The sequence below is a fragment of the Ammodytes marinus genome (genome assembly GCF_949987685.1).
Source record: "Ammodytes marinus genome assembly, chromosome: 18".
NCBI classification, from domain to species: Eukaryota; Metazoa; Chordata; class Actinopteri; order Uranoscopiformes; family Ammodytidae; genus Ammodytes; species Ammodytes marinus.
The window spans coordinates 10500441-10513491 of record NC_137222.1 but is presented as its reverse complement, the minus strand read 5'-3'; the positions used below and the strand labels follow the sequence as shown (position 1 = coordinate 10513491).

The window sequence follows — 13051 nt, the reverse complement described above, 5'->3', positions numbered from 1 at the left end:
CCATCTTACCCATTTCAAGCATCTCTGCTATGCAGATATATTCTCATCATGTGTCGCAGCACATAATTGTCACGCCAAGAACATAAGCTTAGTAGTTTAATTTTTACTTCATTTTACCACAGTCAAATTCTCCAACTCCAGCATTTTAAGTAAATTGGTTTGAGAGCACAAGCCACCTCCCCTTGTGTTGCATCCTAGCAAAGCTGCTCTTTAAAATACATGTGAATGAGGTCAGGAGGATGGCTATATAATTCTGCCCAATGACAACTTGTTTTCTTTACAAAGATGTGTTTGCAATGTTGGTAATGTTGTTGATTCCTTTGTCTGTTGGTTTTGTTATGGAAATGAATATTATAATCATGTGTATTTATAATATTGCCATATATATTGCTATGAAACTAAATACAAGTTATCTTGTTGTAAAAGAGTTCTGACCTGGGGAGGGTTTGACCTCCTCCTGTGTATGTGTGCATCGCAGATGGTAGACCGTTGAGGTAATGAAGTAAAGGAAAGAATAGTTGGGATACTATGACATAGCAAGGTTGTTATGATTGAGATGTTGGGTATGTAGGCTGAGACTGTGTAGAGAAAGTTAAACAATGATGTAACTGAAAACATCTAAACATTGTGGCGTATGCAATTGTTGTGTGTTAATCCTGAATACTACAACTGGTGAAGATACACTGCCTCTCTGTGAATGCTGATGATGGGTCTTGCTTGCAAGCAATACAATATCTTACTGAAAATTAGGAACATTGTGTGAACTGATATGTAATTGACAACTCTCATCTGCAGTATAAAAACGGATATTTCAGTTTCCACAACAGTTTATATACCCAAAGCTGCACCATACCACCACCACCACCACATATAATTGCAATTATTTTCACTTTAAAATTCAAACGATAAATCTGTTTAAATTCGTGATGGTTTAATTTGATGATTTGATAGATTTGGAGGTACCATTCATGCTGGATATACAATCTAATCACAGTCTCAGAATATGTGACATCAGTGACAATCATTCTACACTTCTGTCAACAGACAGCAGACATAATCCTGTCTGACTGTTCTGCCTCGCTCAGGATGAGGAAATAACATTTTTCAGTCTCTACTATCCTGCTATCCAGAATGCCCAATATGTGTCATCATGCAATAAATGAGTCTGTTGCTCAGCAGTTGTGAGGGTCAGGCAGAACCGGGGCACAAACATCCCTCAACCTTGCTCTGTCTTTTCAATTTGAACGTCATGTTTGAAATGCATTCAGCTTTCAGATGGTAGTGTACAGATAAGTCATCCATACATTCCTCTCAGGGATCAAACTGTATGTGGTGAACATACCAGATAGATAATATATATTTGCATTAATTTACAAGCTAAATGTTTGGTTTACAATATGCATGCAATGTCCTACTTTTGTGCTCTTCGTTTCGTGGTATAAAGGGGGTGGACAAAATAACATCCACACCTTATAATATATAAAGTAAATGTTCAAAAACTACAAATACATACATACATGGCCACCATGGATGTCCCTACCTGATTTTGTATTTTATAACATAAGTAAAAGCTTCAAACTTTTAAGAAGTCAGTGGTTCACTAACATAGTTAAATGCATCCTATATGTGCTCAAATGTCATGGCAAGCTGCCTAATATTTGATGAGACCTTGCACAAATGTCATCCTCATCGTGGCCCTAGAGGAACAGTCTTGGGTCCATGAAAGTCAGTGAGATTCATCCCCTGGAGACTATTCTATTTGTCAAGATATTACATTAATGACCAAACAGTCCAGCAGACTGACATTGCCATCCCTAGGGCCATACTGCTATCATGGCTAAAAATCCTATCTGCTTAAACAGGTAAATGCAGGGGCGCCTTTAGCTCAGTTGGTAAGGCGTCCCCCTCCCGGGCCGGGCCCAGCAGCAGACCCGGGTTCGATTCCCACCCGCAGTCGTTCTCTGCTTGTCACTCCCCTCTCTGCCCCATTTCACCTCTGTCTCTCTGCACTGTCAATAAAGCATAAAAATGCCAAAAAAATAAAAAATAAATAAAAAACAGGTAAATGCTACTGAATAATGCAGTTGTCTTTCCCCAGTTGTAGGAAAAACACTGCATAGTTAAAAGTATGCAGTAGTTTTATGCAAAAATAAAACTGAAAAAGGAAGATACTGTTTAATCTCTGTTAGCTGTAAAATAATCAATTGTACGCATGGTGACATGTTTGAAAGTTGCTCCGTGTTCACAGTGAAAAGAACATCATCCCAATGTTTCTCAGTCAGTACAGATGTTTAGGGCATAACCTGTGACCCAGAGATGGCAAGGAGGCAACAAAGGATTCATTAATATGTCAACATATCCCACTGAAACCAACATGTTGCTGGCTTGGTAGATTAAGTGGATTATTCTTAAATCCTACAGGGATCATCTTCATCCTCCAGTGTTCCCATAAAACAAATAAATGTTAGCTGAAAAGTATTTGACCTCTGGAATGATTAAAAAGGGCTAAGCACTTTAATCTACATACAGTAGTTATCATATTGGACTACTGGAGGATGAAGATGGTCCCCAGAGGCCGAGGGATAAATTACTTTCTAAATGTGAGGCAGTGTTAAAAATATATGAAAAAAGACATTTAAGTGATGTCATTGTGCAACCTTGTTAAACATAAAAGAAAATTGAATTAACAATACTCAAGTGCAACCAAGGTAATGACAAAAATAAGCTGCATCACAGTAATGGCAGACACTTTCATTTTCTTCTGTCTACCAAGAATTACGACACTAACTATAACACAGTATACAAAAACCTGATAAAAAAGAACATATAAAAGAACTGGGCTGGCTGCCCCTTTTTATTATATTTATTTTCTTTTTGTAAAGGATCAATTTTCTGTTAAAACACCCTCAGGCACTAGACCGCATCCACCTGTCTTTTAGCCCCACGGAGGAGCAATGCATTTACTAATGTTTTACCAAAAACACAGATGAGACTTATTATTTTACAAATTGTAAAACTACTCATGTCTTGTACAAGTGTCAGTGTGTTTATTGATGCATGAGGAAATACAACTCTTAAGAGAATTAAAAGGAACCCAACTATGTTTGATTTTGTTAACATTATTCAGCTGATTGGCAGTTGGTAGTTGTAAGTGGCCAAGAAAGATAAAAATGCCCCAACAAAGAGAGTGAATGATGTTAACAATGTACCCTGTTACCCCTATGTGTCTCATCTCCTTTGTTATGTTAACCTGTGTTCAGTAATTGACTTATGCAGAAAAAAGCATTCCATGCTTCATGCGACTAATGGGAATTTTCATTTTTTATAGGGGAAGGTGGGGTGATTTGTGCATTTTGGAAGTTGCAAAACCCCTTGTTTCTAGAAAACCGTGGAAGAAATTGGAAATGTGACCACATATTTAAGAAGAGCCATCCATTTGACTCATCCTGTAAAGAAGGGAGACACAAGGAATAAGATATAAGCACATTTAAGCTCAAAAAACTGTGTTTTGCCTTTCAAAGTAAAATTTCCATGATCAAGGTTTTTTGATTATTGTGTCTGAACAATTATAGACACGTTTGAAAACATTTGACACATGTTTTAGTGCTTTGGTATGCTACACTTTGAGTCTATATAGTTAGCACAATGTCAACCCTAAATTGCTGCATCATGCCTATTATCCAAAATTCTGGGGATGGGGTGATTTGTGCGCAAGGGCCTGGGTGAGTTATAAGTAAGTAAGTAAGTAAAATGTATTTATAAAAGCACATTTATGACAGTTTGCACTGTCCAAAGTGCTGTACATAGTGCATTCAGTAGGTAAACAATGAAGGTAAAATAACAATAACCAAAATAAAAGACGTAAAGCCCATACATCCACATAAACACAGATAGTAGTGCAGAGGTAAGTAAGTAGTGCAGAGGTTAATGGGGAGGAAACACCAGGGTGTACATATGGGTTTTGAGCCTTGATTTAAAGGCAGAAATGTAGGGGGAATCACATTTGTCAGGTGGCAGTTGGTTCCACAAGCACGGAGCAACTAGTGCAAAGTACATTTCTGAGAGTTGTGCCAGTGGCATGGCTGTATACGCTGGTCACCAAAAGAAAGTGATTGTCTACAGTAGCTCAGAAGAGAGTGACATCTCAATTCCACTTAACGACACCACTGATGAGAGTTCAGATGGCCAGAAAGATGATGATGGTGACTTTGTCATTGTGACACAATGACGCACAAATCACCCCACTACGTGGGGTGATTTGTGCGACAAGACAACTTTTTTTCCGAAAGCTATATTTCTTAAACAGTTTATTGCAGATCCAAAGCTTTTATTGCCAAGGATGCACAACATCCTGAAATATATGTACATATTTGAGTTGGAGACATAACTGTCAAGGCCTCACTTTAAAATCACTTTGAGTAAAAAGTTGCACAAATCACCCCACCTTCCCCTACTTTATTTTTACACATTATTTTTTAAAATAATTTGAATATTGTTTTAAAGTTTTTGAAGCACCCATAACATACACAATTGTGTGTTGATGCTTTGGGTGAACTTAAGAGACCCAAACAGTGAAGTGGAGGCAGACTCCTCCCGTCTTGGCTTTTCCACTCTCTCCATCAAGTGTTTATTTGTTCAAGGGGGACAGGAGGTGAAAAGGGGAACTGTGTGTCAAGTGAGTGAGTGGTGCATTGAGGGACTTGGGCATAGTCAAGGGCTTTTATGTTTTGGCAGATCTAAGACTGAGGCTGACTCAACTGTAGAAGCCTGCCAACACCTTTTGATTTTGTTTCTTTACTCTTGCCTTTTGCATGTCTTGTCTTCATCTTCTGCCTCTTCCCCCCCCCCCTCCCCATCTAGTTTAATTGCCTTTCTTACATGTTCCCAGTTTCTTACTCCATTCTTTGGAATACTTTCCTTTTTTTCTCATTTACATTCTCTTGTGTAGACTTTTCCCACTCTCCACTATTTCCGTCTCTTATTGTCCCTCTTTCTTTCCCCCATTTTTATGTCAGTCATTCTAGATGTTTTCTCGTTGCCAGCTGCTCCATGTCTCTCCCCTCATATGCCTTGTGTTACTGACTTCTTACCCACACAAAAGGCTCCTCTCCTGGGCTTGACGCCAGCCAGGTTAGGCCCTCTCTTTAGCTGGACCCCTGGAGGTTTCAGATTCACAAGTGACAGAATCCCTTTTTTTAAATTGCTTCCAGGTTACCAGGGCAACTGTGACTATGGGATTGGCCCATACACTCTGGGGTTGTCCTGTTAGTTTACAGAAGAAAGTTGAAACTGTCCAAAGTATTGAAATATGCTTAATTTTCTTTCTTCCCCCCCCATACCTTTTTTTTGTGTAGGCTACTTTATTTACATTTTTTTAAGCAAAGACACATACACACAATACACAACAACGACAACAACATAAGACATAAGACAACAACAACATAAGACAAATAATCAGAAAACTAAAATAAAACATATCTTGAAGGTGGATTGCCTTAACATCAATCAGTATTAAGGATTGAACTGTCAATAAGAGTAAAATCAAATAAAAATGCTAACAGCAGAAGAGCACATGAATCACGCAGTTTAAGTATCATCCAACAATGTCCAAAATGGTTTCCACACCTGAATAAAAAGTCTTGTGAGTTCCACTTTTTAAAGCAAATCTGTTCCATCCTAGCAAAGGAAATCATTTCCCTCAGCCATATCCTGAAGCATGGGGCCTGTGTAGTGGAGACTTCCAGTTTAATAGTATCAACTTAAAACCTCATACCATAACTTGAAATCTCAGGTTCACATGCGTATACTGTGAAAAGAGCTTTTGGTAAAGTATCTTGATTGACCTCTTAAACCCTGCTGGATCCTCAATGATACATCATGACACAGATTAACAACTCCTCCATTGTACATTTCAAAATACATTGTTTTGTGACAGCCCTCATGAACAACACAAATGCATTTTCTGATTTTACACACCTTATGGTGGGATATAATTTGTCAGAGCCTTTCCTCAACTTTTTATGATATAACATCGCTAAGGTGTAAGCTTTGGTTAGGTTCATGCATAAACAAGCCTGGGTTAGGTTAAGGAAAATGTAATGATTTGACTTAAAAAAACATCTTGCTTTGGGTTAGTTACTTCCTAGGGCAGGTTACCAGACCTTTGTCTTCATGGTTAGAGTAATAACCACTTGGTTACATGTGTAGTGTGGAATTTATTGGCATGTTTTAGAACAGATAATATTCATGGTTATATTTGAATTAGTGTATAATCACTTGAACATAAAAGTTATTTATTTTATTACCTTACAATGAGCCTTTTATATCTACATAGGAGCGGGGCACCTCTACGAAGGCAGCCATGTTGCACCACCATGTTTTTACAGTAGCACAGAACAGACAAACTTAACAGCCACACACATTTTTATATAGTGGGTGTCTGCCGGAAATGCACCTGTTGGAACAGAAAGAAAAAGTACTATAAAAATGAATATATAAATAAATTCATCTTATCCTCGTCACTTTATATTGTGGAAAGACTTGAGGCTGTGGTGGATGATGCCATCTTTAGTAATAAGGCCACTGTAGCTTCTGTCATTACTCAAAAGGGAGGGGTTATCAAGGGAGCGTTGCAATCTGGAATCTCACCACTAGATGCCACTAAATATTCCGATATCAAAAAATGCACCTTTTAATGTTAGGGATTGATCATAATCACAGGAAAATAACAGCTTTGGGCAAAGTCTTACATTTTGTTGACTCATCCATTTACCGTGACCATCCGCCCTATGTGGGCTTTTTGGCTCTACAATATCACCACCCAACTTCCTTCTTTGCTCCCACTGGACAAGAGTCATAATTACAGCTGCCAGAGGACTTTGTCACTTAACAGCGTAAACATACAGTAGGCCTATGTTGTTTCTGGGCATTTGTGAAATGCTGTTTTTTTTTTTCCTGGAAGAACAGTCTCTTGTCCAAATCCATGTTTGACTGTCAAGCATTGTGTATTCCCCTGATACTTTTATTCTAACTCCTAGTTAATAGAATTAAGTGATTTACAAGACGTCTAGAAGCTTCCATTTTAGGCAGCAGTTAAGGATTTATCGACGATTCCTTGATCTAATATTTTTTTCAGAGTAGTTTCAGTGAAGTGTTGCATCAAGCAGATTTAAAAAAAGAAAAGTGTACCACACTGTAACCGAGTGTCAAAAATGTGCTTAATCTGACTTGAAAGCTACTTAAGTGAACATTTAAAGGTTAACAGAAGGGTACTTATCCTCTTACAATCCTTGACTTGCAATGGGGCTGTTTTGGCTTCGTTGGCAGATTTTCAAAAATAACATTTCACTGTCTGGGGTAAATTTAATTTCTCTCCTATGGTGATCGAGGTAGGGGTGTGATGGGAGAGTATAGAAAAGTGAGGGATAAGAGTTGGACTAGAAACACCAAACAGATTAAGGAGGTAGTGGTTGGAGATGGGACAGTGGGGTTTCTGTGTGTGAAGTTTTAGAGAGAGAGAGAGGGGGTAGCGGCTGAAAATGAAAAGGAAATGTATATATTAAGTGAAAGATAAAAAACAGATGTAATCAGAGGGAAATGTAGGAAGAAAAGAGATAGAAAGAGGGAGAGGGAGATCTGCATTGTGGCCCAAAGCTGAATGCCGCCTTTATGAGCAATAGTTAAAAGGACACTGAGGCGTGAGTCCCTGTAACCATAGCAACTTCCCAGGAGCCCTGTGACGGACGGATAATAGAGCGAGAGAGGAGTTCCTTTTCTCTTCTTCACCCCTCCCTCCCTCTCTCCATTCCCTCCCTCTCACTTGTTCTCACTTCCACTCTTCTCTTGAGCAGTTTGTCGGATCCTCACATCTTACAGGATTTTCCTTGACTCGGCTGGGCCTGTTTCTTGCCTTTTTATGTTCGCTATGAAGTTTGAATCCCAGCCCAGCGGACGTTGCTCCAGGCAACTGTTGCCGTAATTGCTTGTTGTTATCTTTCTGAGTCACTTTTATGGACTCTCAGAACTATTTGAGGACTTTATTTTTGTGCAACCAGAAGGCTCTTTTGAGTTGGCACAGTGAAAAATGTGCTCCAAAGGCACTGTCTCAGCCCGTGATTCCTTTGTCTACATTTCAGAGGCTGTGCTGTCAAACCATGGTGCTGCCCCCGAGACCAATCGCCCTGAGAATATGCAATGCTTAACAGTAAGTACAATCAAACTTATTTTTTTAACTTTCTGTGTGTGTGTGCGTACGTGCATGTAAAGCTTGATCGTGTTTATATTTCTTTGGCTTTCTGAGTGTGTATAGTTAATATCCATCTGTTAATCTGTATTCCATTTGTGGATAAATAAAGTATTTTATTTATCTATCTATAAAAGCCAGTTTTTTATAAAGTGCATTTTATACAGGTATATATCTATAACTGTTTATTGCTTGATTGTTGATAGTCTGCGCATGTGTAATTTTATTTATTGCCTTTGCATGTGCCTGCATCTGCACGATTAATGGATTAAGGGTTGTGTATTACAATAAGTTGTTGACCCGTGAGATTGCTCATCATGCATAAACATGCCTTCAGTAAGATATTTACTGCATGAATTCCATGTTACACATTCTCAGCAACCATAGCGACTAATTGAATCTTGCGTTTGAGCTTTGAGAGATGAATGGAGCAAGATGTCATTTCTGGAAAGACAACATTTGTCAGAAAGCCTGCGTGCGTGTGAGTCACATGTGGAGCAGAATGATGGTTTGACATGAGGAAGGGGGAAAAGAGAATTGTGTAGTTGAATGTGAAGCCTATTTTTCTTATCTGTTCACAGACATAGACATGAGCTTGAACATCACTAATCCTTCTTGTATTTTCTCTCTTTACTTTTTATGACTTCTCAGTTTTGTCTTAGTATTAAAACTTTGATGTCGCTTTAAAGGGCATTTTCTCCACATTGTTGACTGTATTGTAGCCATGAATTAATTAAAAATTAATGAGGTTGAACATTTAAACTGTTAACAGAGACACTGGAGCATGATTGATGATACTTTTACCCATTTTAGCCGTGATTATTTACAGTAAGTCATTATTTGCTTGACAACAGCAGCAATAAAGACAACAACAACATGGACGTGAACAGATTTATATATACTGTAAAGTCCTAAGCGGTCAACTATTAAAAAAGTATGGCTTCAGACTTATAATGGTGCTGCAAATAGCAAAAGTGAATGTTATTTCTTGTTTACTGCTGTTTGGATTGCTCAATACCCTTTGCACTGCAGTCTTTAACACTGCTTGCTTACTCTTGTGAAGATAACAATTTGTTACCTCATTGATGCATGGTTTGTGCCTGCAGCTTCTTTCCTCCAGTCAGTGTTAAGGCAAGAGGGTCACATATGCAGTCAGTGCCATTGGTATTTTTTATTTTGACAAACCCAATTAAAAACAACTTAATTTAACGGTCATGCTACACTACACTACATGCGCATCGGCTTGTTGAGCAAGGTAGTGCAGGAAAGATCAGTGAAAAGTGCACTTGTTAACATTGTTTGCAGGCGAGGTGGCTAGTTCACTACTTAGAAGTTGCTATTTGAACAGCTTAATCCTTTGTCTGCTTTAATTTCACTGTTTGTTCCATAGATTTTCAACTATAGTTAATCAAGCCCCATGCCAACAATCATGTCACTGTCAACTCAGCTGTCAGTCAAAGACAATACAAAGCTGTAGAAGGGCCCGTCCCCCTATGGGCTTGAAAGCTGAAGAAGCCTTTATGATACTTGTCTAAATCCTTTTATCGTTGTAAACCACAAAATAATTCACTTTTACTGTATTTTATTTTGACAGAAAAAATAGCGATGTGTTTTTAGAAAAACTTTAGCTAGAATAAGGAAACTTTAAACAAACTACAACATTTGTAATCCTCTCACACTGTTAAATATATTTATATTGTCAAAAGTTGAGTCAAGTGCTATGTATACTTGGCCTCTAGATTATAAATAACTCAGGCTTCCTTTGATAACTGTATGTGAACTTGAAGAAATCCACATTTCAATGATTAAATTATCTTATTTTCTTATAAATATAAACTGAATAATGTCATACAGAAAATCAAACCATTGAGGATCTGTAACCACCCAAGAACACCCCCCTGGCTTTACTCCCTGAGTCATTTGACCCTTTAACTCTTTTCACTCCCAAGATGGCAGTGCCTTATTTGCCATGAATGCTTCATCTTTTTGCACGCTTTTATTCCTACTACAGCTGTGGGGGAAGATTCATTTCTCCATGGCTTAATAACCTTATACTCGGTCAACAGTATTCAAATTTCCACAGTGACTTTCCAGGATTGGCTCCTCTTCCCACACAATGCCAACATGAATAATACTTAGATGCATGTGTGACACTGGCTATATTTACTAATTTATTAGTTTTATTTCTACAGGCAGGCATTAAGAACAAGTTCTTATTTACAATGGTGGCCAGTCAAGCTACCAACACAACTAAGGGAAAGGAAGGAGGCTAGGAGATAAAATGCATTAGACTTATACAATAAAAAAATAAACTATTTAAATAACTAAAATTGTAAATGAGAACACAGACAGCAGTCAACAAGTATACCAAGAGAAATGCCCAGGTACAACACGGATGAATAAGTATGTGAAAATGGTTGAGATGGTGATTTTGAAGGATGAAATGGAAATGAGTTTGCCCAGTATATATTTACTGTACATAGGCCCTGCATTTAGTGAAAAGAAAGTCACCTGGCACATATATTTTAACTTTAGGGCATAAAGTACCTAAGAAGAAGGGTATCAAACAACTTTCTATCCAACTAAACACTCGGCTGATATTTCTACCGCATATTGTCAGAAAACAGCACTGAACTTCAGCAAAAGAAATAGCCTGATAAAACATACTGACAGAGTATAAGCACAGCAACAGTGGAAACCAAAACCACACATGGCCTGGTCGTCTGCTATGAGACAAATGCACTAGTCTGCTCCAAATATACTCGCCACAAACAATTTTTTACAGTCAGAAGCGTAGCCCAAAAGCTTCCAATCATATCAACTGCTCACAAAAATCCAGCAAAACAGGTATCAACTATCACATATAAGCCAAGTTGGAGTGCAATGAGCGTTACATTTAGTAGTATCAGTGTCTTGCCATTAGTGTTATATATTTCACAATAACTCTTTATTGTACTGTTACATAGGCTGATACTATAAAAATTCCCAACACAGCCACTTAAGCCTGATTTTGCTGTTCTGTGCTACCACTGCCTAAACTGCCTAATTATTTAATTAAAAAAAATTAAATAATCCTTTCGTTTTCACTAGTGGATATTGAAATGAAAAGAAATTATATTGGTGTTAGTGAACATTTGACTGATATGATGAGTGCCAAAAATGTATTTCATTCTATAGTTCTGAGATAAACTGAACATAAACGTAATTTCAAAGTTGGTCTGCCAGTGTTAAATGATTAAGAAGATACTTTAAGTAGTTTTAGTTTTATGTTTTATTTGTTGGTGCAGTAAAGTAGGAAAGTATTTGGTATTTTTGTATCATGACACTGGTCGGTAAAAATAATTGGTCCGTTTAAATGATCATTATGAGTTATACTCGATTGACTCTCAGTTGGTCCATTTTGGCAGATCAATTTGTCAGTGAAACATATCCGTGTTGCTTTTGAAACATTCCAGGATGTTTGGATGGAAGGATTAATTTCAGCTCTGTGGAAAGCAGTGCTCAGATGGAGTTACTGTGGCTAAGGGGCCACTCACACTAGGGCCGCGGCCCCGTGCCCGAGCTCATTTGCATACTAAAGTCTAGAACGTTTGGCTAGTGTGACCACGCCATCCGTATTCCAGCACGGAACAGCCCCTTGGCCACGGCACACTTGGGAGAGGTGTGCCGTGGCCAAAGTACAGATGCTAATGAGATGACACGAGCACAAGCAAGCGCACAGGCGGCGTTCCTGACGTGAATTTTTTAAGGATGCATAGTCCGTTAACGTCCGCTGCCTTACTAGTCGGCACCAGAATTGCCCACCACTTGGACTTGTAGCTACATAAAATGTGTGAGAATTAACGTGTGTGTAGGCCTAGGTGTGGGCTAATAAAAGAGGGAGAGAGCTGAATAGGTGAGCGCAGAAAGCAAAGCAAAAAGGTTTTCGTGTTTACTCACGTTCGTCAGATGATTTTTTTCTTTTTCCTCCCGTCAACTGTCATAAGACGAACCCAAAACAACACACAGCGGGACTCCGCGGCCCGTTGATAAGGAAACAGTAGCCTACACTATAAGGTTTAACAAGAAACTTTATAAAGACACTTAAAAAAACGATCTCTGCACATACAAAAAGTTCTGACTTGGATTACTTGATGGAGCGATCGATGTGTATAAAACCATCCGGTACACTGGTCTGATGACGGGCCGTTATATTAATAATAAACAGCGTGCTGCACAAATATGAGACTGTCCACCGCGACCTATTACGTCAAGACTACATTTAAAAAAAAAAACAATAGCTTAAGGATTCTCGTTGCTCTAATGTGGAAGTGGAATATATGATGCAAATTTGGCCGGATGAAAATATTCACAAACAGTCGTATAGCCTACAAGTAGACTACGCTCCAAATCCTAAACGCGTAGGCAAGGTGCAATCGTGCCCAGGCCACGAGCAGTGTGACCACGGGCCAGCGGGGGGAGTGGGGAGGGGGGAATCGTGCTGAATCTTTCTGCAGCACGGAACAGGCAAACGGCCCTAGTGCGAGTGGGCCCTTAGAAGCTTGACTAGACAGGATTAGACAGAGGAGCTCCCCCCTTTCACACATTCTAGACATATTGCAGGTCCTGAACACAGAACCACAAGTTATGGATTATTTAACCCACAAAGTAGTGTTACTGCATTGGATCCTTTTTTATTGCTTTGTGTCATAACATACCTTTCAATCACAACAGAATAGCAAGATAGATAGATAGATAGATAGATAGATAGAGTCCTTATTGATGCTGAAGGAAATTCTGACATCCAGTAGCACCAGACACCCCCTCCCC

The 13051-nt window shown here is 38.7% G+C and overlaps 1 protein-coding gene across 1 annotated transcript in view; it reads left to right on the top strand.

Moving 5' to 3' along the window:
* Positions 1-13051, top strand: part of rgs3a (regulator of G protein signaling 3a) — a gene marked incomplete at its 5' end in the record, with an annotated part of 139806 nt that overhangs the window by 28006 nt on the left and 98749 nt on the right. Inside the window, one exon of the mRNA XM_080046981.1 lies at positions 8109-8203. Within this exon, the coding sequence (XP_079903107.1) occupies positions 8109-8203 (95 nt within the window). The remainder of the gene's footprint in view (positions 1-8108; positions 8204-13051) is intronic.